This window comes from Centroberyx gerrardi, chromosome 6 (genome assembly GCF_048128805.1).
Source record: "Centroberyx gerrardi isolate f3 chromosome 6, fCenGer3.hap1.cur.20231027, whole genome shotgun sequence".
In the NCBI taxonomy this organism is placed as follows: Eukaryota; Metazoa; Chordata; class Actinopteri; order Beryciformes; family Berycidae; genus Centroberyx; species Centroberyx gerrardi.
This window is the reverse complement of record NC_136002.1, coordinates 26,378,107-26,404,016: the sequence shown is the minus strand read 5'-3', so window position 1 is coordinate 26,404,016 and position 25,910 is coordinate 26,378,107. Positions and strand designations below refer to the sequence as shown.

General features: G+C 41.0%; 1 protein-coding gene across 2 annotated transcripts in view; it reads right to left on the bottom strand.

Annotated features, from left to right (window-relative positions):
- Nucleotides 1–5,925: 5,925 nt before the first annotated feature.
- Nucleotides 5,926–25,910, bottom strand: part of LOC139925979 (LHFPL tetraspan subfamily member 6 protein) — a 43,532-nt gene continuing 23,547 nt past the window's right edge. For both annotated transcript variants that reach the window (XM_078284273.1, XM_071917519.2), the window contains exons 3-4: nucleotides 10,194–10,292; nucleotides 5,926–6,744 (exon numbers count right to left, since the gene is read on the bottom strand). In XM_078284273.1, coding sequence (XP_078140399.1) covers nucleotides 6,626–6,744; nucleotides 10,194–10,292 — 218 coding nt within the window. In that variant the 3' untranslated portion in view covers nucleotides 5,926–6,625. The remainder of the gene's footprint in view (nucleotides 6,745–10,193; nucleotides 10,293–25,910) is intronic.

Here is a 25,910-nt window from a genome sequence, read left to right as displayed (position 1 = left end):
TTGTTTGGCTGCAGAACACTTGGATTATGCTGCACAAGCTGTTTGGAGAAATTTGATTTGACATTTTATACTTTTTTTTTTTTTGAACAGTAAAAGATAGCCCCGTCAACTTCAATAATCTGGGAGAACGCTGAGATGGAGATACAGGAGCTAACTCGCTGTGTGTTTTGTTGGTTATTCAAACCCTCGACAGAGTTTGCACTGACATGGGGATGAGGAGATAATGACTGTATTTTCATTTTTGGGTGAAATGTTCCTTGAAGCGCAAGGCAGGGAATTACCACCAGCTCCAGTAGGGCTTTTCTGTAGCTGACAGTGTGTTATAGAAGGATCACAGATAGTAATGTAGATGTAAATCAGACAGAGGTTAAACTATGTGACCTCAAGTCGGTGATCATCAAAAGGCAAGCAAGCACCAGTATAGAAGAGAATCAATTATATTTTCAGAAAAACATGACGTTTTTGTTCCTATCCTCACACTGCTTAGATCAGTTTGATACAATGCATACTATGAATTTATGCAGCTTTAGCCTTTGTCTGATCTGCTCATGTGTGTTTATGCAAGGGATTTTTGTCTCTCTGCTCCTTGTTGTTTGTCTGCATTATTATTGTTTTATCTTTTGAACAGCACTTTAGTCAACGATGGCTGTTTTAAATGCACTTTCTAAATAAACTTGACGTGATTTGACTTATTCCAGCCTTAAAAGATGTGTAAACTCTGTAACTCCACAAATAAAAAGTTGGGTAAACTGAGTGTGGGTGGGTTTCCCCTCCATTACATCCCTGATCTCAGGTATCTGAAGCAAAACACATCACATCACACTTTGTTTTTAACATCCCATAGCAGCCCAGACTGCAGCAGCTCCGCCCGTCCCTCCGTGTCTCCTCCTCCGGCTCTGTGAAGTGGAACAAGACAGTGTTTATATTTGGCTAAAGTACAACTATTTTTGGATGTTGGTCTGAATCTGCTGTGTTCCGTTCATAAGGGAGGAACTTTAACAGGGGCAACTGGGCCAATCATTAAATAATGTTGATTAAACATAGCTAAGGAATGACCATCATGTGTGTTGGTGTTTTAGTTTTTGCCACACGCCGAGCACACGGGGATGAGATGAAAATCACATTTCTACAAAGAAGGTGAACTTTTAAAATGAGCTATGGCATGCTGTAGGTGTTTGCAGCGCTGGGAGCATTTAAATGCAAAATCATAATAGATGGTATCAATCAGATGCTGGGACACTTTTCTGTTTTGCTGCTTCAAATATGACAAATGACTGAAATGAAGCAGCGGTGGGCAATGTAAATTCAAACTAAATTAAATGAAAAGCTTCTTCTGTTGCAGTGTTGTCAAAATGCTTTATAAAAAAATAAAAAAAAAGCTGCCCCTTTTTCATTAACTCCATACTTTTTGAGCTGCACTAACATTTTTACATTTGAGGTTATTAAGGAAATATATCTCTTGTAACATAAAATATCTTGATGTTTTGCCAATCCAATTTCAAAGAGCAGCTTGAAATACATTAAAAGAGAGTTGGAAGTCTACGCCCTGTATAAGGAGCTGAATACTTGACTCCATCAGAGGCCCATTAAAAACCTGAGAAAGCTATAATATTACTGGTTATATATTTAAAAAAAAAAGAAATGATGTAGGCCTATGATCATGGCAGTATAACATTTTCCTTTGGCCAGATGGCACATTTACTCTTCAATGTACAGTGTATAAAACATAAGAGTTAATAAGATGCCAATGTTCAGGTTATCTGTGAATATACGGGTTGAAAGTAGGACTTTGAGTTTAAGAATTTTGTTATTCCATTCTTATAATAGGCTAATAGTCCAAACTAGAAGCAAACTAGAAGCTGAAGGTCAAAGAACCAAAACTGTAATCTATTACGTCATGAAGCTGCTTTATCGACAGTGAGAGCCACTCTGTGAGCCCGTCCAAAGTTTATCTGAACTTTTAAGTCCATATGAGCATTATATAACAGAAGTGCTATCACCGCCCTCAACCTGAGAGCACACCCTGAAATCCAGATAATCATCTTGGATGCTGCCACCTTTTCCCCTCTTTTTCAATTCGTTTTCTATATTTTTTTTTATCTGTATGCCTTCACAGATCAGAGGAATGGAGCGGTCTGTACTTTTCTCTTTGGTCGAGGGAGACTTCATGTTCTCTAATACAGAGTAAACTGTCTAAAGGTATTCATGGTGTCTTGTTGCATCACCACACGGCCATCTTGGTGGGAAAATATCAGGTGATTGTAATAAATTAACAGGTGATTCTAATCAATTGACAGCCATAGCCAGTGAGCTGTGTATATGGCAAAGTACCGTATTTCAAAGTTGAAATTTCTTTTTAATTCAACCTTCAAACCATGTCAGATTTATGGAGCCATCCCTTGTGCTATTCGCCTAGGGTTAGGCTAATTGGAAACCTGGATGTTAGAGGAAAAGTGGGTGGGTGAGTGCCTGTATGTCATTATGGTTATCAAGTGGGCTCCTCCTATCACACATGTTTTGTTGAATCGAGTCCACAACACCTCCAGAAAGCTTCACAGGAAAGTCTGGCTTCCCAGAACAAACCCTGTTCTCAGCACCAATCACACCTACAAGAAATACCAAAAGTTTCACAGAGCTCTAAAAGGATTCAAACTGCACAATCTCCTCTAGAACAGTTAAAAACAGCAAAAAAACAGCAGCAAATTGTAGTTCTCTCAACCTTTTGTTAAAGGATAAAAGAAACTCCTCACATCTCTCTGTGCTGTAACGGGGGGGAGGCAGATAGCAGAGTCGATTACACTCAACAGTATCCCAGAGTTGTTGTGACAGTTTTTAGATATGAGCTCAGAGAATAATGCTGCTCTTGCATCTCCTTTTTTTTTTTTTTTTTTTTGCATATATGATATTTCACATTAGGTCTTTGATAGGGTCGTAAAATATTTGCACTTTGCTGGTCTTCCATTTATGTTCTGCTTTTCTGCAATCTCTCTTTAGCACTTTTTTTTTTATGTTCACTGAGCGAAGGTAAGAATGGATTTTTTTTAACTTTAAATGGTGCAAAAGCATCCAGTATAGCTGAGCAAGCACTTTTACAAATGTAAACTGAATGGAAGCCCTGTCACATGTGAAGCTCACAACATACAGTTTTTGTTGAGACTGTGTCACGGAGGTGTTGATTCAAATTGTGGAGATTTTTGAGGCTGTAGTTTTGTAGTTTTAGTGTTTAGCAACTATCCTGTTAAAGTCACTGTGGGCAGGTCTCAACCAGGTTTAAAAATAACGGAAAAGATCTGTGTTTCCTCCGCACTAGCTGCACACAGGTAAGAAATCAAGGTCTAAGTCGAGTGGAAACTAATCATTAATGTCCAAATATGAAAATATGAGCTTGGTGATGTTGCCAAAGCAGCTAATGTGAAGGTGAGATAGCAGCGTGCATTCAGCTGATTGACAGCCTGGGCTATATGCCGTCTGGCTTCAGAGTTTGCCTCATTTGTCTGATGCTTGAGGCTCAAAATCTATTTTGAAAACCAAATAGCAAAGCAATGACACTATTAATATTGTGGAGATTCTGACATATTTTGACACTCAAAAATTTCCTTCCAATATGTGGATTACTTTGCTCAATTCAAACAAGCAGCCAATTTAGAAATCCTTCTTTCAAGTGTCTGTCTGTCCCTGTCAGTGAGCTTTGATCTGCAACCTCTGATCTAATTTGCTGATGCAGTTTCACCATGTGTGGCATAGGTTGTCATGATTTTCAAGTTTCTCTCGCCACATTAAATCATTTTGCTGTTTTTGTGACTGATGCACCTGTAATTCAGACACTGACTACTTGGCCTCAACTAACTCTATTAGTTGCCTCACATTGCCTCACAATTCACATATAAAAGTGGTGATTTGTCTTTCATCTACAGCGGACACATCCTGTTAATTGGCATTTTTAAGTAGAGTGGGCAGTCCACTCTCTTCAGCATTATTTAATAAATTCAGAGAGTTGTAAAGCACAGCGGGAGGCAAAGGAGAGAATATTCTGGTGGGAGTTGATCCAAGGCCAGTTAAGGAACATGTGTGACTCCAGAGATTTGGGCCTTAACAACTCAACTATCTGGGAACACCAGTAGTTGCTGATAGTTGGCATTCCACTTAATGTGATTCACCTGTGTAGCCTTTGTAATGGTGCTTTAGTTACTTCAAAGTCCTTTTTCTTGCATGTTTCTGTTATTTTGTCCAACTCGTGTCTGCTACATTTAACAACTATAGTTTTGCAGCACAATATTGCAAAGTATTGATTATGTCAAAGAAAAAACATTTACCAGAAATTCATGGCTAGCAAAATTATCAATGCGGCCAATTATTACACTGGAGAAAGGACGGGCAAAATGACCTGCTAGTCTTTTTCAGCACACAGCATGAAATGCCCAAACTGTAATCACTAGTGATCCTGGCTGGATGACGTCTTGGGGTGACGGATCACTTTCTACATGCTGCCGACTCTATGGCTATCGTCATAGATCACTATCTTGCTATGCTGCAACATCAATTATGCATCAAAATCGCACGCTACTGTGCAGATTTGCACTTGTTGAATATCTTTATGCAGATTGGAGTTCCAGCTCTGGAGGCAGAAATAATCTCATGGAGTTAAACCTGAATGGGCGGAGCCAAAGAACCATGTTAGATCAAAGCCCAGTGAAAAAGGCAAGAGGTAAGAAGCTAATATGAAGCCAAGCGCTCCTGCTACTAACTGAACAAATGCAATCTAGCCATCATCCAACTTCACCTATAGATATATAGGTCAGCTAGTTAGCTAGTCTACATTTTGACCAGACGTCCTTCTCTGCCTTTCAGGTTTGCCAGTTAGCCAATTTACACTCTGGAAAACTGTGGTTCTTTGGCTCCGCCCATTGAGTTTTTGCTCAACCAATTAGATTATTTCTGCCTCCAGAGCAGCTCTACCTCACAGCTATCACGCAGTTTGCATGTTATAAAACAATCAGCAGTCTGTGGGGAACAAACCTCAGACTGCATTGCACACCCTGTCAGTCTGGGGTAAGGGTACTGGAGTAAGGGGAGGAACACTCCAACTTGACCCCAATGTGTCAGCCGTGGCTGATGAGGCATCTGGTTGACACTCTGTAAAAATCGCTGGTGATATCAATCAGCACAGCAGATCAGAGAGCGAGCAGAATGCAGAGGAGCCACACTGACTTATTAAACAGAGCAAGTACTGAGAGAGAGATTTCTCAAGCGAAGGTGGAGGGGCTGCCATTATCTGGGGGCTGCTATGCATTGTGAGAAAGGGGGCCTGCGCTAATGAGGGCCATACACATCCAGAACAGCTGCATTTTAAATGAGCTGACTTTGAACACTTGGTCTTGAATGAACCTCTCAAGTGTTGTTTGTTAATCAAAGGAGAAAAAAACAGAGAGGCACAAATGACTAAAAATAGTGACACAAAAGCTGGGTGCAGCTCATGCCTTTGATGACACACATACAACTGTGGCAATTGCTATGAACATGTTACCATTATTACTATTCACACTATGAAAGCAGGTTGAGGAACTACGAACACTCTTTGACATTAAGCCGATGGATGCACAGCTACTCGATGTTTCAGGCTATGATTGCATCGTAGGGATTGTCGGGAAGACTCTGCTTTGAAGCTGAGTAACCTGATCAAAAGGCAAATAATCTGACTAGAGGTCACGGGATTTACTTCATCAATAAAGGGAAAAGTTAAATTCACAGCGCTGCCCCTCTTTATCCTCTTTATTGATTGAAAAAGGACTCCCACATGTACTCAACACTGCCAAGATCAAGAGGTCATGGGAAAAGCTTTTTAGGAATGTGAGCAGAAACCTGTTCAGTGTGGAATAGCCCTTTACTTTAGGGATGTTCTGCGACTGGAATAACACTTTAAACGGAGAATTTCAATAAACGTTTATTTACAAAACGAAAATAATGACAAAGAATAATCTGAAGTGTGAATACAAAACATGTGCTAATATGATAAAATACATTATCATACACAACTTATATCTTAAGAATATGTTAAATAAACTATGCTTAGATTTTTGGAATCTGAAAAGGCTGTGTTTCAGGAAGCAGGCAGCCGATGTTGGATTGCTTTATGTTATAGGGATTATTGCATTTCAGTCTTTGTTTAAGGCAAGGATGAGCCATGGAAAGGATACAGAAACACTTCACATAACAATGAAGCAATATTACGGTTCTCTTCATCACAGGGCGCACTATCACATAAACATCAATGACCAGAGAGGAAGAGGAGGACAAAAAAAAAGAGCACTCTTTTTATATAAAAAAAAAAGAGATAGTTACATAACAATTATACAAATAGGATTGGTCCATACATTTTTCATTTAAGAATAGCTTTTAGGAGAAGTACCAGTTTTCAAAGCCATGTGTGTGTGTGTGTGCTGCATTATGAAACAGTCCCTGCAGTTGTCAGCTGAGCAGTGTCCCATGATGTGCAGAGCACCGGTATGACTGTGAGTCTTTGGTGCCTGCTGTCGCTGTACTGGTGTGAGTCCGCAGAGGCAGAGTCCTCTCCCCTTGGCCGCGCCGCCTGCGGTCTCCGCCTGTCCCTGTTGCTCGGACGCTTCCTCTAGTACGGATACTGCTTCTGCTTCTTCCCGGCGAAACAGGCCAGCCAGGTGCACAGGAGCATGGCGGCTGCCGCCCCGGCGCCTGTGCAGTAGTACGCCCAGCCGATCTGACAGGAACCTGGGGAGGCAAACGGGACAGGGTTCAGGACGGGAATGCGCTTTATGCCATTAGAGCAGGTTGGACACATGAGATATTTGGAGGGGTTATTTGGGGGACAGTTGGGGGTGGAGGGGGGGGTTGGAGAATTGTGCTTCTGCCAAGGAGGTTAGTTTGTTTGTCTGTCTGTCTGTCAGCAGGATATCTCAAATACTTACAAACGGATTTGCATGAAATTTGGCAGACAGACAGGCTTTGGGCCAAGGAACAATTGATTCAATTTTAGTGGGGATCCGGATCTGGGATTCCTGCCATTAGACGATTATCATGTTTAAGCCATAACTATGAAACTAACAGAGGTAGAGACTTGATTCCAAATTCCTAAGGGGAATGTTTTCAGGGTCAAGAAATGGTTTTAATTTAAAAATTGAAGTGATAGGAATGATGTCTTTGGGTGTAATTGTTCAGTGTTGGTGGAGGTTTGCGCTCTCCAAGTGCCTTCAAGTTGTGTATGTATTAGGATCTTGTATCTTGGCTGAGTCATCCATGTAACTGACATTGTGCTTTAATGCAGATTACTGTGCATTTGAGTTACATATGAAATCGGTGTTTGATTATGTCTCTACAATATGTCAAGAATGCTCGACCTCCAGTTTTACCTCAAAGCCAGCATTAACATGAGAGCGTTAAGAATTCGGAGAAAGGAGAAAATGTTGTAAACTGCTTCACATTTTTGTTCAAGCCTCTACATTTCCCTTCCCTGTGTGAAAAAGTGTTAGCCTTGTTGAAACAAATGCAGTAAACATACTTTTACTTCACTTGCAAGCGGACTGCCTGGTCAACACACATGACTCAGCAGTATGTGGTAAATGTACACACACAATACAGTATTTTGGAACGCAGACTGGTGGCAGAAGATGCTGCAAATGAGCCAAAAGCCAAAACCAAACACAGATTATAACAGAAAATGTCTCCCTAACATGTATCATTAATAATCCTTAGAGGAAATTATGTGCATTATTAAACAAGGGTGACCTAGATCTGATTCTAAAATTGGAAATTCTTGTGACTACCATCAAGACTTCTCATTATAAACTCCAAATTTTTAACAAATCGTTAACAAATTGTAGTGGCCGTCTTTTGATTAGGGAAACCTGATTTGACAGTCAAAATCATGAATACTTATTTCCTCTCTATTAGTGTCTCTTTCTGTTTCATCTCTCTCTCTCCCGTGTCACACTCTCTTACCACTAGCCGCCCTCTCTTTGTGAATGTGGCTGTAGTTTATGCTGCGTTCATGGGAAGTGGGAATATTCATTCGATCGACTTGACAGCTCAGAGCGACGACTTGGATTTGTTCATGCATGTTTTCGCTAGACTTTGGCTACTCATGATAATTTTTCACACTTAACATACACGCACTTAGTGAGTAATATAGTTGAGTTTATGATGTAGTGAGTAGTTGTGTCCCATTATTGTGTTTTATCCTCACTGCAATGTATCACAAGCTGTTTTATTTTTTATTATTTATTGTTTTGTTTTATTATGTTCCTTTGGGGTAGAATGTAAGATTTTCATATTTCTAGCAGCAGGACAAATATTCCCACTCTTGAAAGAATTGATTACCACGAGTCCCAACGATGACAAGTCAACTCTGCATTGCTCTTTATGCAATTTTGTATTGTATCAAATTGTATCGTATCAGATCAAATCAAAAACGTATGCAACTGTATTGAATTGGTGACCTGCTCAAAGACGTCTTTCCTGTAGTGAAATACTAACTATGTACTGAGATGAATTTTGAATCAGACTAACAAGGAGAGATTCACATCCCTAGCTGTGGTGAATACATCGTTTGTGTGAAATGCATTGTTCTCCTCTCTTGGCATGATGTTAGTCTCATGGGAGAACATCACAGTCTTGTCATGGTGCTAATGAGAATATGGTGAAACTGAAATAAACCGCTACAGTGCAGTCGGTCGTCTTCAGCAACCAAATGTTTTATATGCCAGCAGCACAGAACGGCACACTGATGCAAATACGCCGGCTCAAAATAAATAAGATGTGCTTTGGTGTGAAAGTCTAAACGCCTCTTCTTTTTATGAGGAAAGGCAAAAACCTAAAACTTTTGATTTCTAACACATTTACTAATGATGAAACGGTTGATAACATCATACCTGCATACATTTTAATAGGAAAGATAGGTTTTGATGCTGCTAGTACATAATGATAGGAAACTAATCCAGTACAATACAATCTCATAGTGACAGCTGTAACATATACAAATCCTTATATTATCATTACTGAGTGTTGCCACTCAGCTGTACTTTGATGGATTTGCATGCATACAAATTTTTGGCATTTGTTGTGTCCCACGTTGGTACGTTTAAACATGTCTTAACACATTTGGTTATTTAATGGCTTTAAACATGCATTTCCAAGGTAATAACTTAACTGTTATGGAGTTCTGAGTGTGTTTGTAACAGGCCACACCTACTTTCTCATTGATTAATAGAGGCTATGTTGTTTATCCAGTTGGACCGGTGTAGAGTTTCCCTTTGTATCTTACTGTGTGAGAAAAAGACTAAGGGCAATAACTCTTTTTCAGAAAATTTAAAAATGGCAGAAACTCTACGGCGGACTTTGATGTAAATTTGACGAGAAAGGAAAGCTAAATAGCTGTGAGACAAATAGCCTTTTCAAATTTTGCGTGACATTTAATTGAAGTATCACACCAAACTGGTGTCACATTGCACAGGACATTTGTGTTGCCACCAAGTTTAATTTCTTTACATACTGTTCTCATTTTTGCTATCAATATTAATTTTAAGGCCTCAATTAATGTAACTTGATATAATTAGGATTAAATCTAATTAATATTGTAGCATCTCTGCAACTTCCATTCAGTAGACCGACTGTCTTGGAAGACTGTGGTTCAGATAAAAACGTTTCTACATCAAACAAAGAACCAGAATCAATCTGATTAGCATCAAATAAAGAGCGGCAGCAACATGAGCAGCTCTTCCACTCACCTAGCTGCTGACAATGCCATCTGAATACAGAACATAAAACAGGCCCCTGCTTGTTCTCAGTACGTACTTCTATATATAACACACTTGAGAGACCTAACAGTAACAGTAAGTTCTGTTGACTTTTTAATGTAGATTTTAAAATGCCAAGGGATCGCGCCTCCTCGGCATGAGAGTATCAGAGAATTGTATCCGCTGGCTTTGCGAAATAGCAGAATGTCAAGGGCTAGATATAAAAGTCTGCACTCTGTTCGCAACTTCTTTCTCAGATATAGCTGTTATTTTGGGACCGGGGCTGAAGAGAACAGTGGAAACTAGACACAAAGTAAAATCTACACATTCAGCGTTTAAGATAGAACATCAGTGTGTAGGTTTAGGTATGCAGGCTGTAGGTGTGTGTGTGTGTGTGTGTGTGATGCATCTTCCAGGTGTGATCTTTACCTAGTTCAAACTGGTCTGAGCTGTTGTCGCAGGTCTGTCGTACTTCCTCACTGTCCCATCCCAGTGGATAGAGAGCGCAGCCGGATCCTATGAGTAGACCTGAGAACAACAGAAAGAGCAAGAGACGTCAGTCAGATACAAAGGAATCACTATATATATATTACATTATTATTATACCTTGACTGAACACTGGGCTCAGAAAAATCACAAACCAGACCTGAAAGCCAACAAAACACACTTTGTAAAGGGAAACGACAGAAAGGAAAAGTTCTCTTCACCATTTACTCGCTCAGTTCTTTGAAGGATGTTTTTGTGTGACCTCGCCTCAGTGTGTTTTGGTGTTTTCATGATTTTTTTTAATTTCCTTTCAGCACTCAAGAACAAAGAACGCTGAAGGCTGACTGTGGCAGTCTATCCAGGCAAAATCTAACATATTCAAATTCAGGTTTTGTGCGGATTCTCAATCATTCTTTCATTAATCTATTTGCTAAAATGATTAAAAACACAATGGGCTGCTGCTCTCCAACAGTGTGATAACGTGTGACCTCACCTCAGTGTGTTATCATATTTCTTTTTTTTTTTAATTTTTTTTTTGCTCGATCAACCACTTCCAGTAAACACTGAAGTGGAGATAGCTCTGACCTGTTCCAGCAGTGTTACCTCTGAACAACCCTCACATCCTTTTGTAAAATGACATGGACTGTGATTTTCGCACTTCATCACATTTTTATTGCAAAAAAAAAACAAAAACACAAAGCACCCGTCTGCCAGCAGCTCATCAAACTGCTGCAAATTAACAACGAACATATGCAAATAGCTTGGCAGTTTCACAGAGAGGCAACGGTGGGAAAAAAAAATAATCAAGCATTTTCGGTACGCAACAATTACAGTAAAACTGTGGAAAATCCTTGAGGGACTGCTTTATGTCAGTGATTAAACAGACTTATGACTGTGCTTAAAGCTGCACACAGAGACAAGAGCAAAATCTAGTCAAGGCCATTACGGTAAGGATTAATATCCTCAATATTTGCCTGCAGCCAGGTCTTGACAAGTTATTCCCCGGATACCAAGGCCTGTCTCTTGAAATTACCCTGTGGGGCCCCTGGTAGGTGGCTCTGCCATCACATTAGCTTAATCCCCTCCAATGTGTCTGCCCCGCTATCAGTTTTGGGATGCGGGGATGGCAGCAGAGGAACGGGAAGGCAAGAAAGCGCTGCCTTCCAACCTGATTACCCCCGCCATCCAGGACTGCCTTATTACATCTAGGCCAGATAACAAGCAGGAATTAATCCACATGCTAATGCAGATGGGCTAGACAAACTGGCTAACATCTGAGGTGGAGTGGAAAAGAGAATAAGACATCTGTGTTTCCCCCAGTTGCAGCCAAAAGGACTGTGAATGTCACCCACTTGGTTCTGGCAGAAAATAGACTCGTCTGATTATGGTACCTGTGGTAGAAAATCAATTCAGTGCAACTCTGGCGTTTTGATGAGACTGGAGGGATATAAAGAGGCTCTGACCAAGTCTGTGTCATTACAGCTCAGGATCAGAGAGGATCCAGGGATTTTCATATGTAACAGCTCAGCCGTTTCTTCTTCTTCTTCTTCAGACCTTTAACAGAACTTCAGACGAGTTTCTTCTTCAGACCTAAAATCACTACCTTTAGCTGAGTAGCGCAGTAAAAGTAACACAGTAGTATTTGATGTAAATTCCTGTACAAGGAGACGCTGCGGACCTCTGATGAACATCAAAACCGATGATTCTACAGGGTTCAAAAATGCATTTTACGAGCAAGTAGGCTTTCATGCAGTCATTAAAATGTTCTGAGTTACATAATGTTATCGAATGTGTTCTGATTCAAATTTGTAACTGTAAAGACAGTAAAGCATGCCAGCACGGTAATGTATTCATGATTAATATTTAACAAAATCAAAAATTCCCTTTCAAGTGTTGTGTAATGCAGAGAGATACAGCAGCATGTAATCAACTTGAATTTCTTTGCAGCGCAGAGGAGGGGGAAAAAAATTGCAGGGCGTAATGTGGCTTTGTTTCCCGGAGACATTGTAGGTCTATCCGGCAAACTGTAATATTTTAATTCTCACATTTAAGCTGTGTGTGGATTCTCAATTACTCTTTGATTAATGCACTTGTTAGGATGATCAAAGCTGCTCTCCAACAGGCAGCTCAGTGTGGAGAAAAGGTAAACAAGAACTTCAATGCATAGTTTCCACATCAGGTCAGATGATGACAGCGAACGCTGAAAATCGCTCCGAGGCAACAGACAGTAAAGGAAAATTATTGCCATAACAAAGTGGAAGCATTCAGTTCCATTATGTAACCACTATAAAATCTAAGGTTTCTGGATGAACCGTCACTCTCTGATGTTATTTTTTCTGGGATTAAGGTTGAAAGTCACTCGGTTTGCTATGCTACGCAAGACTGAAATCAATGTAAACAGTCATATGTAACCGTGACACTATTAAGACAGACATTGCAAAACATGAATCACTGTGGGTACAAATGAACAAAAATATGAACATATAGCCAAGGTGTTACTCATTTCCATATCACATGTGGTCCTGCATTTGTCTTTTGGCCGCTTTGATTTATTTTTATTTTATTTTTTTTTTTCAGGATAAGTTAATTCCATCAAATCCCATCCTCCACACTCACTATGTGGGTTATTGAGAACCGGAGTGAGGAAGCTGGTGACTGGGATGTGGGAGAAGATTACCAAGAATGGAAACCATTCTTTCACGTATGTTTATGTGCCAAGCTGCAGGAGAGAAGGCTGGACTCGTGAGAGGCAGCTCTACCTCGGGCGCAGATTTTCCATGCGTGTCCCCAGTAACTGCCGTAGCAGACAGATATTTCCTGTCCCTTTTCATTTCAGAACCGGACACCTTTGCACCTGGCGCTCTCCGCAAACATAAGGTGGGGGACTTGTGTCGTGTAGCATGTGGTCGTCGGCTGGAAGACCAAAACACAAGCGCTAAACCACTTGCTAAAGTCTTCACAAGATAAGATAAGACAAGATAAGATGAAACTTTTATGGGAAAATTGGTTTGCTGGAGCAGAAAATAGTAAATAGCACTAGAATACAGCAAAGAAATATAGAATATAAATAAGAATATTGCAATGGAGGTTATATAAATATACGTAAATGACAATTACAACACTAGAACATGTTGTGCAGAATGTATGAATGGATAGTAGGAGAGAAAATATTGATTGCAGCATTATGACACTGCAAAAACAACAAAAAAACAGCAAAAACTGCATTTTACTGATGCAAGCATGGAGACTTTTGAAATTAATGATAGGGAATTCCAATCATTATTTGTTATTGTTCGATGTGCCAAGAGGAAGTCAGTCTACTTCAGTGAATTCTGAGCGACTTAGATATGAACTGCAGTACCACAGTTAACCTGCGGTGATGTGATTCCCACACCACAGAAAGTTTCTCTTCCATGACAATATGATGAAGCTCAACAAGCAGCTCATTGCGCTGTAAGCAGATGGCCGTGCCATGATGGAATCATTGTAGTTTGAGCAACAGCCGCTTGACAGCTACGCAGCAACTACATGACACAAGCAAAGTCCCCCCCCCAAAAAAAGATAAATTCTACCAGCACCATCCCCCAAAAACAAACACGCTCTGTTTGCTTTCCACAGAAGTTATTAAGAATCAGAATGACCAGCAACAAGCAAGTCTGCAGGTCAAACTCAGAGGTGACCTCAGCTTTCTGGAGGATCAGGAGGTGGAGAAGTGCCACACTATCTTCACAGGCCCGGGGGGAGAGGGGAGGAGGGTTGTTTATCTTAGCGCTTTTTGTCAACAATCAACAATCTTGTTTCAGTTGCTATGGCAGCCAGCTGAGGGGCGCCTGATAGCCTCCTGCGGTGGAGGAGCTGACGCGGGATGGGAAAGGCTCGGAGAGGCCAGAATCCATAAAGACATCAGACAGCAGACAACTCATTCACAGGTCGAGTTTCAATTGATTTACACGCGGTCATTATCAGAAGGACTATCTCATCCCTGTCTCTAATGGCTTCTTTGAAAGGCATTCTTCAAACTGGAAAGGACTCCAGTAAAATGAACTTAACCAAATACAATAAGTGGCGCATCAGTGTTCAATCCATAAAATCTGCCCTAATGTAGTGATCTATTACTGCCTGTCCTTGCCAAAGATTTCATCATCAAAGTTCAACTCGCTTTTGAAATCAAATTTTTCAATCCCTTTTAAAAGCACACAGAGAAGTGCTTTATTCCATCGGAGTTGCACTATTGTTCGCCATGCTTTTTCTCTCGACGCTTTTTACCTGAATGAAAAACTGCCCCCTTTCATATCCCCCGCATTCTCTGATTCGGGGAGCGCTGACGCCTTTTGTCAAGCCTTCCTGCTCTCTGTCAAGAACTAAGGAATTTCTTTGCCCTCCTCCATGCCCCCAGACAATACCATTCAAGGTTATCATTCAAAAGGCCAAAAAGGACAGGGAGAAAGGGCCGCCGCTAAGCTGGAGAGAATTTCGGCGGCCAGGGAATTGGAGTGGAGATGTGTGTGAATGAGCCGCTTCAATGCTGAGACATTCCCTTTTGGGCTGGAGAGGATCAGCCAGAAAGGAGGGAGGGAAAGTGTAAGAACAACCACACCTGGGAAGGAATGCTCCTGCACTGCCAAAACATCCATCTTAATAACTCCTTCGGTCTCATATTCACTCTTAAAGCCTTATTTTTCTTAAGACGGCTGAAGAATTCTGCCAATGGAGTGAGATAATTCCTTTTTTTTTTTTTTTTTCGAATCCAGGATCATGTGTTTCAGAAATTTTCCAGAAATACGTGCCAATATGTTGAATCACTGCATAGTAAGAAGAAAATTCTTTAAACAAGTTCATTTGCATTGGAAACAAGTGAAATGATCTCACCCAATTCAGTTTTTCACTCGTTTTTCAAGAAAAACAAGATTTGAACACCCAACACTTACATGAAATGACTTGTTAAGATAGATGCATTTTTGCCGTGTGGCTTTCAACGTGAAAATCAGCTGGTAAAAATGTATGCATAATTGTGAACAATTAAAAAAAAGCATGTGTTATATGGTTCCACATGCGATACACTTAATTAACGGATGAATAATTTTCAGGGTTGCGTAATTCAGACGATAATGGAAATATGTTCATGCGTGGCTACTCAGATGTGTGTGGGAATTCAGATGATGATCTCATCCTCTCCCCCTCTCCAGCTCACTTGCTATAAGCTTTTATCAGAAGAGGCTGCAGGTTTTTTGCGAGTCCCAAAGTGTCATTTAAACCTAAAAGAGACACACATGATTAATAAACAAGATCGCTTATCAAAACCGCATCTTCTGCATGTTAGCACATGAGATGAAGATTTTTCTGGAACATAGTGCACACATCAACATGTATCGCTTTACACTCCAGCTTTATTCTTATGATGTTTTTGCCTCCGTTTTTTTCCCCCCACCCCAGACAGGATCAACACAGAGTTTTTCAGAAGGGCTTACTGCGAGCGTTCCTGTTGGTGAATCTTACGTTGTTAAGAGGTGGGAGTGAGATGGGGATCTTGAGATTCCGCTGAAACGATAGATGCTGGAGCTGTGAGAGACGGAGGATGTGGGGGAAGCGGAGAAAGGAGGGATTTTAAGAGAGTATGTGAAGTATATATATGTGATATGTGAACTGTGAAGCATATAAATAGTTGCTGCTACCAATGAGGCTGGCATTCAAGCATTATTCAGCTAATAGGCTGCTCATCAGGTTCTTACTTTGCATATTTACCAGGATGTATCAAGCGTTGAAAGTGCTAATACACAAATTCTTGGTTTTTCTTTGGTGCTAGGCGCTCATTGCTGTGGCGTTTCTGCACTTCCCAGAGATCACCTGTCAATCAAAGAGCATGGGCGGGACTGTGAGGTCTTCTTCATTGGATTTTCTGTTGATACAGTTTGAGTTTCTGTAGGTGGCGCTCTTTTCTTTGTCTGTTCCGCCATGGTGGCTATCGCTGCTCATGCTAACTACCCAGTTCTTCTATGTATTCCCAACAAACCGCTGTTGCTTTTGCCGGAAACGTAAAATGCATCACCTGTGCGCCAGAGGATTTTTCCCGGGAAAGACCTACCTGATACCGCAAAAGAAGCAAATGTGAAATCTTCCATAAACTAGGTTGAATCATTATTGTGTCGCATCTATCAGCGATACACAGCAGCAAAACTAAAATCTAATTATATGAAAATGTCACGGATTATTACTTTAAATGTGACATTTTCAGTTTTGATTGCACAGTCTTATGGAATAAGCCAAGAGTAAGCCCAAGGTGGCCAACTGAACTGATGATTTGTTCCCATGTCACTCTCCTGTAACTCAGGCTCATTTCGTTCCATGTCCACACATCAGTCCCCACCGCTGGCCCAGGGCTTAAAGAGCAGCTTGTGCTATATTGATCTGTTTCATTTCATTTGCCACAGGCATCCTGTCAAGAGCTGGATTTATCTAATCCCACCATTCATTTGTCACACAGTTTACAATTACAACTGGTAATTAATAAGCACACCAATTACAAGAGCAAAATTAACTTCTGGTTCATTAAGCACGGGGCATGTGTAGCCATGTATTAAGCGGGAGAAACGGCAGTAGGTCTAAAGTACAGGAGCAAAAACGCTGCGTAGAAAACATCTTGACAAGCTGAAAGTGGGGTGTGCTAAATGCACAGCAAATAATTTCAAAAGAGAACATCCTCTAGATGTGTGGAGAGAATGGGCTTTTCACACGAGGGCGCAGATATTTTCTGTATGTCTCACTCTTTCCAGCCAGAAACCCACGCCTCTCTGCGACCTCAACCATGTCTTCTCTGATCTCAGATTGCAAATTGGACATTCTTCCCCCTGCTTTGTCTGAGTAAGAAGAGAAGTCAAACGAGAGAGAAAGAAGAAAAAAACAAGGGAAAGAATGCAGCAGCATCTGAGAGATTCCTCCTCTTCCCTTCCTGAAATGGCTGCACTTTTCTACCTTTCCCTAGAAAATGTAGTCACTCCTATGCTAAACTAGTGTTACAATCTTATGCATGAAGAAGTGTAGACACAATGGGTTCAGGGTTTGTATGTGAGAAAAGCCAAGACAATCGCCTGACTGTTCTCATGCTGTATTGGTGTGAAGTTTCTTGCTGAAGTCAATGTGAAGATGTAAATATTAGCCTTAATTTAATATCTAAAAGCATGGTGGCAGTAGGGTAGGCTGCTTTGTTTGCACATGACAAACCTTTTATTGCTAAATTGTGAAACACTTTGAGCTGCATTTTATGTATGAAAGGTGCTATACAAATAAAGTTTATTATCATTAAAGCCAACTTGATATTCGAAGCAACTGTTGGAAAACCGGGTTTCAATAAAATTTCAGTCATTTCAAATATCAAAGTAAGTGGCAGTCCACATATTTTTTCTCACCACTGTACAGCATGTAAAAAACAGATGTTTGAAAAGAACATTAGCATTATCTGTAGACTGTTTCCCAACTGACTGTCATGCATGCCAACCTGGAATTTCAATGAAAAGTAATGGCTATTCCGTCCATGAGAGGGAGGGACTGAGAGAAGAAGAAAATGTGAAATGTGTGCGAGGAGAGCAACAAAGCCAAAGGGTATAGAAATCCTCCTCAGGGTAGGATCTGCTTCATAGGGGCCTACAAGTGTAGCTCTTCTAACTGGGTCAAGTCTGATGTGTTCAGCCCCCCCACCCCCACCCCCAACTCAACCCCACCCACCCCTCCCTCCATACTGACAGAGGCTGACAGAGCTGAAGCATGACAGTTGGCCACGTCTCCAAAAAGTCAGCACACCTACAGCGATGCACTCCTGGCTTAATTACCCTTTACAATGAGGAGAAAACATGCCGATGCATCACAAGGGCAAGGTCTTCTGGGGAGAGGGGGGGAAATCAAAGATAACATGATCTATGCTTTAATATTCATATTAATAGCATGCAAATATGCAATGAATGTTTTAGCACACTCCATGCAGACACTGCCAGACATCAAAATGCCTCTCTGACAGTACTGGGGCTCATCATGTGAGCGGCTCCATGCCGCAAACACAAAGAACCTTCTCTCAGAAGACAATGCAGCGCTTCAGGGATTGAGGAAAAACTGACTCCCACTGCCGAGCGTACAAAGTACTCCACAGCTTGTGTTTAAACCGCTGGCCCACTGCATTCATGTTCTCCTCTGGGACGCAAACCAGGCAAGCTCCTAGCCTCGGGGATTGAGTTAAACCAGACTTGACTTAACACTGGGAACCCCAAAATTCAAATATCCTCTAAACCAGGGGTTCTCAACCTTTTTGGCTTGTGACCCCTTAAAACCCATCATCAAAGACAGTCCAACCAGACAGTGATTTTCCCTTTTCAGGTTTCATTTTATATCAGAGAAGGCCTAGAGGCTGAAAACTATTCAGTATTTCACAAGAAAAAAGAAAAAAATTGAGAAAAAAACAGACATGATCATGAATTTATATGATAAATACATTTTTCTTTTTCCATAAATCATCTCAGGACCCCCTGGGAGATCCCAACCCCCAGGTTGAGAACCACTGCTCTAAACCATGAAACAGGTCACTTTTGCTGCCAACATTTTATTGACTCAGAGTAATGTCAAATACGTCCAGTGGCAACAGAAATCTCATTGTTTCGGCAGGGCATGAATCACATTATGAGGCTCTAGGAGCGCATGAAGAGTGCATTCATAACACCAGAATATAACTTTATGTTTCATAATACATTATAGTACATTCAAACAAAGCATAATAAGGAAGAGACAGATTTGAGCTTTTAGCTAAATTAGTAAGTTTTTGCTTTGTGAAAAGATTAATTTGAATACATTTTAACAGCTAAAAATAACAGCTAGCTAGCTAGATAGCTAGCGATAGATAGATAGATAGATAGATAGATAGATAGATGGGAAGACAGACAGACAGATATCATTTGACTAAAGTTTAAAAGCTAAAAATAACAATCAGCTAACTAGCTAGACAGACAGACAGAGATAGACAGACAGAGATAGATAGATAGATAGATAGATAGACAGATAGATAGATAGATAGATAGATAGATAGATAGATAGACAGACAGATAGACAGACAGAGATAGATAGATAGACAGAGATGGATAGACAGAGAAACAGATAGACAGAGATAGATAGATAGATAGATAGATAGATAGATAGATAGACAGACAGATAGACAGACAGAGATAGATAGATAGACAGAGATGGATAGACAGAGAAACAGATAGACAGAGATAGATAGATAGATAGATAGATAGATAGATAGATAGATAGATAGATAGATAGAGACGGTTAAAGCCTTGTTGGTGGTTCAAGTGCTAAAAGTTAGGCTTAGGTCATGTTAGCATGTTAGTCATATAGCATTAGCGTATGCAGCGGTGCAAAATGCAGGTTATGTGAAGCACGGAAGTGGGTCTCGTCTTTCATCAGCCGTTGTTATCATCAGTGATATCTGAGAGCCCTTGAGGAAGAAGAGAATACCGAAATGAGAACACATTATGTAACATGCCAAGTAATCTGTAAGCGATATAATAGAGCGGCACTGGAGAGGCACAGATCGGGTTCGGCGGGGACTGTGTGTGCGCGCGCTCTTGACATTTTTGCATGAATTCGTACTGCGGTACATAATCATATAATATCTGATTTATCCTGTCCTCTCAGGGATGGAAAGCTATTTCTGCCCTGATGATTCCACAAGATTGAAACCAAACAGATACCAAGAGAAGGCCGCCGATTCCATTTCACATGAAGATTAAGCATTCGTTTTCTTTTTCTTTGTCATGCCATCTCTGAAAGACAGTAAGTACGTGACAGCGCTGAGGCGAAATTCAAGTAGATGCTATTATAGAGACAAAGATTAGTGATGAAACTGTTGTCTCCTGGTGAAGGCTTGTCTTCTTAATGCTGGATGGAGGGGGATGGAGGGGGGGTGGGGGGTGGGGGGCTTATGTGTGTACGCAGTTAGGGAGTCCTTTGATAATAAAACAAGATCTGGAGTGAACAGCAGAGTTTCATTATGCCAATTGCGTGGAAAAGAGACATGACAGCAACACTTGTTTATTTTCAGCTCAGTGTTATAAAAATGTCCGCTGCGGTAAAGCATGATGAAAGCTGCGGGACGCCCGAGGGCTTCTCCCAAACCGACCGTTTATGTTTGCCTCTTGGTCAGAGCGTGGGCTACATGTGATGGCTTAGCTCTTGTTTTGACAGGCATATTCATTATACCTTCATCTTGATAAACAGTTCACGTTTTGGCAGTTGTGCCCCGGAGCAAACTAAGACAAGAAACATTTAAGGTAAAAAAAAACCCACAAAAAAAACAGGATGGATGAGTATGTAGCATGACAGATAAAACCCATGGGTCGAGCTACTACCTGGAGGTCTGTTATGTTTCCAAGTAACAATGGAACTGTTTATATGGGTAATTACATAGAATATGGAGAACACCCGTAATTACCTGAAATAAATACATGACTTTTCCTTTATTTATTCCTGTGCCCATTTATGGAAGTGGTGAAAAAAGTGATGTAACACAGAGAGCGAACAATGGAGCAGTCATACAGTATAATGTGTTTCCAATAACTCAATACATGAGGAGAGAACATGAGAACTTTTAAAACAGGAAGGAGATCTTGCCAGTGTTTCTTTCTTTTCTTTCCTTTTTTTCACTACACTGTAGACAATACAGACTTAACACCTCTATAACATAAAATCCCTCACAGAAAACACATGGCTTCAATCAAGCTGCTGCAGGCATTCGTGTCGTAAGAGCCGGTGGAATGCATGAATCCACAGATTATAGCCGGGGAGCTAGGGGGGGGGCGAACAAAGATCAATAATTCCCCGGTTCCTCGCAAAAATGCCTCACTGAGAAGCTTCGCAGAAATAGTGAATGGAAAAAAAAACAGATGCAATAAGATTGTCCAAACACTGATCCAGTGGTTTCCTGAGTGAAAATCCAATGTAAAACAAAAAAATATATACTTTACTCCTCTTGGCTCGAGTCCTATTCACACAGGACCGGCTTTATGTTGGGAACTCATGCAATTAATGAATTATCCTCTAATCTCTTGTGTTTCGTGAAACACATTTGCACGGGATAGAGAAATTCGGTATGCTGGATACAATGTTATAAGTTCAACATTTTATCAAATTTGTCACTTTCTGTTTGAGCAAAACTTTGAGGTTTGTGCTGAAAATGCATTCAAAACCTTCCTCTCCATTTTTCATGACACGACGAACAGAGGAAGAGAGAAACTGTGCGTCTGCAAGAAGAAGAAGAAGAAGAAAAAGACATTGCACAGCAAAAAGAAATTACGGATGAGAATCACTGAGAGTTCGATTTGCACTGAATTAGTATTATCCCTGGACTTCTGTCTTCACCTTAAACGCGGCAGGTAATATGCGCTGGAATTTTACTTAACAAATTACAGACATGGCAGATTCACGCTGGATTAAAATCACCAATCTCCGCAATTATACAAATCGCTTCACATCCCCAGGTTATATTAGCTCTGTGCAAATAGGGCTTTAGACAGTTCCATCAGTATTCATGAACATGAACAACTCCCTTCAAAAGCCAAAAATGAGAGACAAAACTTGGGTCTGCTCCACTGACGGTGAATTAAGAGACCGACTTTGTAGGATGTTAAGAGTTTTTACATCGAAATGAACTTTGTTTCATTACAGCGCTCACAGTTATGAACCGGAAAATGTTCCCAAGCAGTTATGATCCAGAAAATGTTCCCACACCCCTGTGAAGTCCCCCGGGGTAATGTCAGTGGGTTCGCAAAGTCGGTCTCCCATTCACGTCCACAATCTGTCTTTTGACTGAATCAACACGAGCATCTTGGCTCCGTTCCCTCTGGCTTTCAGAGGAACTTGTTCGTGTTCACAAATTAAGACTAAATTGGCCAAGATCATAGGCTGCTACCAAGAGTGGAAGCAACTAATTACATTTACTCATGTTACTGTAATTGAGTGGCTTTGTTTGTTGTTCTTGTACTTTTTTCAGTAATTTTACTTAAGCATGTTTTTACTGAAGTATTGTACTTCGCTACATTTTAAATCACATCCATTACAGAGAACAGATTGTGTGGCTTTCCATCAGCATCAGAAACTGGACAGTCCTAAATTGACAAATTGTGGAGCCATTCACAGTGAACGATCAGTCAGAACAGAACAGAAGAGAAGAGTAATCTGGCTTCACTTTGTTTGTGCACTTTATTTTGTCATTTCCAAATTTTCCAATTAAAAGAATCGAGTTTGAACTCTGTCCTCTCATCCTTTTAGAATTGCATGGAAAAGACCACATCTAACAACATTCTCTTTTGTAAAAGTAACTCAGTAACTTTTACTCTTGAGTACATTTTAAATGAGATACTTTTTACTTTTACTGAAGTAGATTTTTACACCTGTACTTTTACTTCTACTTCAATAAAATATCAGCAAAGTAACAGCACTTCTACTTGAGTAGGACCTTCTAGTACTGTTTCCACCACTGGTTGCTACATGCGTGAACTCTTGTTGCCGGATGGATTTTTTCCCCCTTTAATGTTGATTATTATGGCGCTGTTATGGTAGTCTCCTCGTGACTGAATAGTCCGCCAGGAGCTGTTGAGAAACTATCACTGGACATTTCAGGGCCAGTCAGTCTGATTGATTGAGTCATAAAGAGTTTGTCCATGGGGCTAACAGGACTCTGATAAAAGATTAAGAGTCTGTTGAGTCTTGATTAATGTTAGAGGAGATAACCTCTGGCCAGCGAAAGATTTATATAAACAGGGCCTCGGCGGAGATATATATATACGCATACTGAATTTGAGAGATTTGAGAGTCAGCGAGGACAAAGCACTCACTGCGTATCCCCAGGACAAAAGCTGAATCAAAACAGAATTGTCACAACTCCGTAATAAGGCAAACAAGCATATTAACGGACGGATGAAACAGGAGCGACAAAATAGAGCAGACGAAAAGAGATATCTCAAAGGCAATAACCCCAATTTCATTCTCGCCGGTTTTCCGCATCAGAAGGAATGTGATGAGAAAAGAAAAAAGAAAAAAAACGACCCTGCATATTTATACAGGGCCTTGTCTCTGTCAAGCCCTGCCCCACCCCCTGGACTTAGGCTGCCTGATTAGTATTCAGTGAATCCATTAGGACACAATTGCTGGTGTCTGGGAACATGGGAACTTGTGATTGAGGAGAGGTTGAGTTCAGCCCGCTGGGTCCCGATGGAAAGACGCACCCATCCCCCCCCAAACCTGAAGGTGACTGTGCCCTCACTCTATCCCCGCGATCTGATGATCAGAGCAAAAGAGCGGCTGGGGGGTGGGGGGGTGGGGGTGGGTGTTTCGGTCTTGTATACGCTCTTCATTTGCACACGCTGTGTTGTCAGCATGCAAAGACCCACTCTGTCCGCGGCTGTGAGAATAAGAAAAATCGGAGTCTGACTTTTTGGCTTGAGTGTCCCCAAGGGCAATCACATCACAATTCATCACTCAGGAGGGAGCGTTGTTGTGTTGCGCTATAATATAGTGTTTCTCCTTGTAAGCCATAAAAAATATAAATGAGATCAGAGTTTCTTGCCCGCAGACCATCCATCCCTCAAAGGTTGTAGCACCCCCCCCCCCCTCCCCCCCTCCTCTCTCTTCTGTCCCCCCCCCCCCCCCCCCTACCATTAAAATCAATGTTGAGATGAATGAACAGCAGAAACCAGGGGGACACCGAGTAGAAATCTCTTCCGGCTGCTCTAATGGTTCATAAGTTAGGAGGTGAGCTTTTGGCGCGTCCCGGCACACCAGTGATGAATCATTCCTCTGGGAAGCACTTACACACTTCAGCCAGTTTAATAAAAACCACCAAAAACCTGTCCTGCATGAAAGCTTCACCATAATAAATCACAGGGAAAGGGGGGAAAATATTACATACGGCTACAGCGCACGAATCCAATAGAGTTTGGCTTAGCTCTCTTCTGATTGCTAGGCTGCCAATCTTGTTTATTCCTTCCATCCCACTGCTATCACTTTGACTTGCTGCAACAAATACAATCTCTTCTCCATCGCCTCCTACCTCAGAAAATGATTCCAAATTATGAGATAATATTAAACAATTAAATCAGCAACAAAACCACCTCCCCTGGGCTTAATATCGCAATTTATGTTTTGCTGTTTCGCTTCAAGTGGCCTCTAGATGGCTGAGGAAAGATCTTTAGCCCACATCAATTTTAAGGTGTTCCCAGTAAAACTAATTACCAATAATAAAAAAAGAGAGAATAATATGAAGAGCTGTTCTGGCAGTCCATAGCGCACATCCCCCAAGAGAAATCTATGCCATATCCTGAAGCTTCTTACTGTTTTCCTCCGCCACAATGAGAGAGGAAAGGCTTTGATCATCCACTGTGTCTCACTCACCAAGAGGAGGAAAATAGAGTCAGGGCATGAGAGCTGGATTTCTACACAGGGGGATGCAGAGTGGAGGAAAACGAGGTGAACAGCCGTGAAAAAAAAAGAGCAGAAGACATACAATAGCAATACACTTGACTGGAAACTAAGCTGTTGAAGCAATTGTCAAACAAAACAAACTGCTAAACCTTTTTTGACACACTGTGCAGACTGTGGACTGCCGAGACAAGAGTGGAAATTAAGTTGCCAGGGATAGAGAATAGCAAGGATAGATCACCAAGGTCAAGAATAATGCTGACTTTGGTGGTGCTGTGTGTGTGTGTTTGTTTGTGTGTGTGTGTGTGTGTGTGTGTGTGTGTAGGGGCGGGGCGGGAGGGAAGTATCAATTCACATCTGAGAATGAATTCATACGTCCTTGGTTATTTGTGGTTCCTCCCCCCCCCCCAAATGAAAGCTTGGAATTCCTTTTTTTTTTTTTCTCTGCACCATGTTCGGTTTTTGTCATGCAGCCAAAGCTAAAATAGGCTTTCTCTCAGTAGGGACCAGAGTCTTCTTCTGTCTCAAAAGATGCTTCCTCTTGGAGTGCCAGGCATGGCAGGCAACACGAGCACGAACGTGACAGCGCCGGCGAGTAAATAAACACACCCAGACAGCTCTCGGTAAAACGTGCACTTTCGTTTAGTACTTCAAAGTTCAGCCGAGGGGGCTGAGGGGAAAATACAAAAGATTAAAGAGGTTTCGCTTTGGCTAGAATGCTTTTTGAGATGGAGAGAAATTGATACAGAAATAACAGTAACTATATCACATATATCTGCAGAGCATTCGAGTTGAGGTCAAAAGGACTAAAACCCTTTTTTTGTTGTTTTTTAAAAATTTCTAAATCATGCTTCTATGATAAATGAACGTGTGTGTGTGTTTGTTTGTTTGTGTATGCGTTTGGGCAGTAAGCAAAGAGTGAAAAAGGACAAGCGATTACTGAATAACAAAGTGATATATAATATTCCTTCCAATCCCCCTGTGAAAAACTGCTTTGTTTTGACAAAATGTCCACAGAAAACCAGCGGCAAAGCATTAACTATTAATCAAACTAAGAACACAATGACACTAATGTGAGAGGAAACAGAAGGAAAAAAAAAAACAGAAAAAAGGAAGAAAGTGGATCATGAAAGATATTTCGGTGGAAACGGCAACAATGGGAGGAGTGTGTGTGTGTGTGTGTGTGTGTGTGTGTGTGTGTGTGTG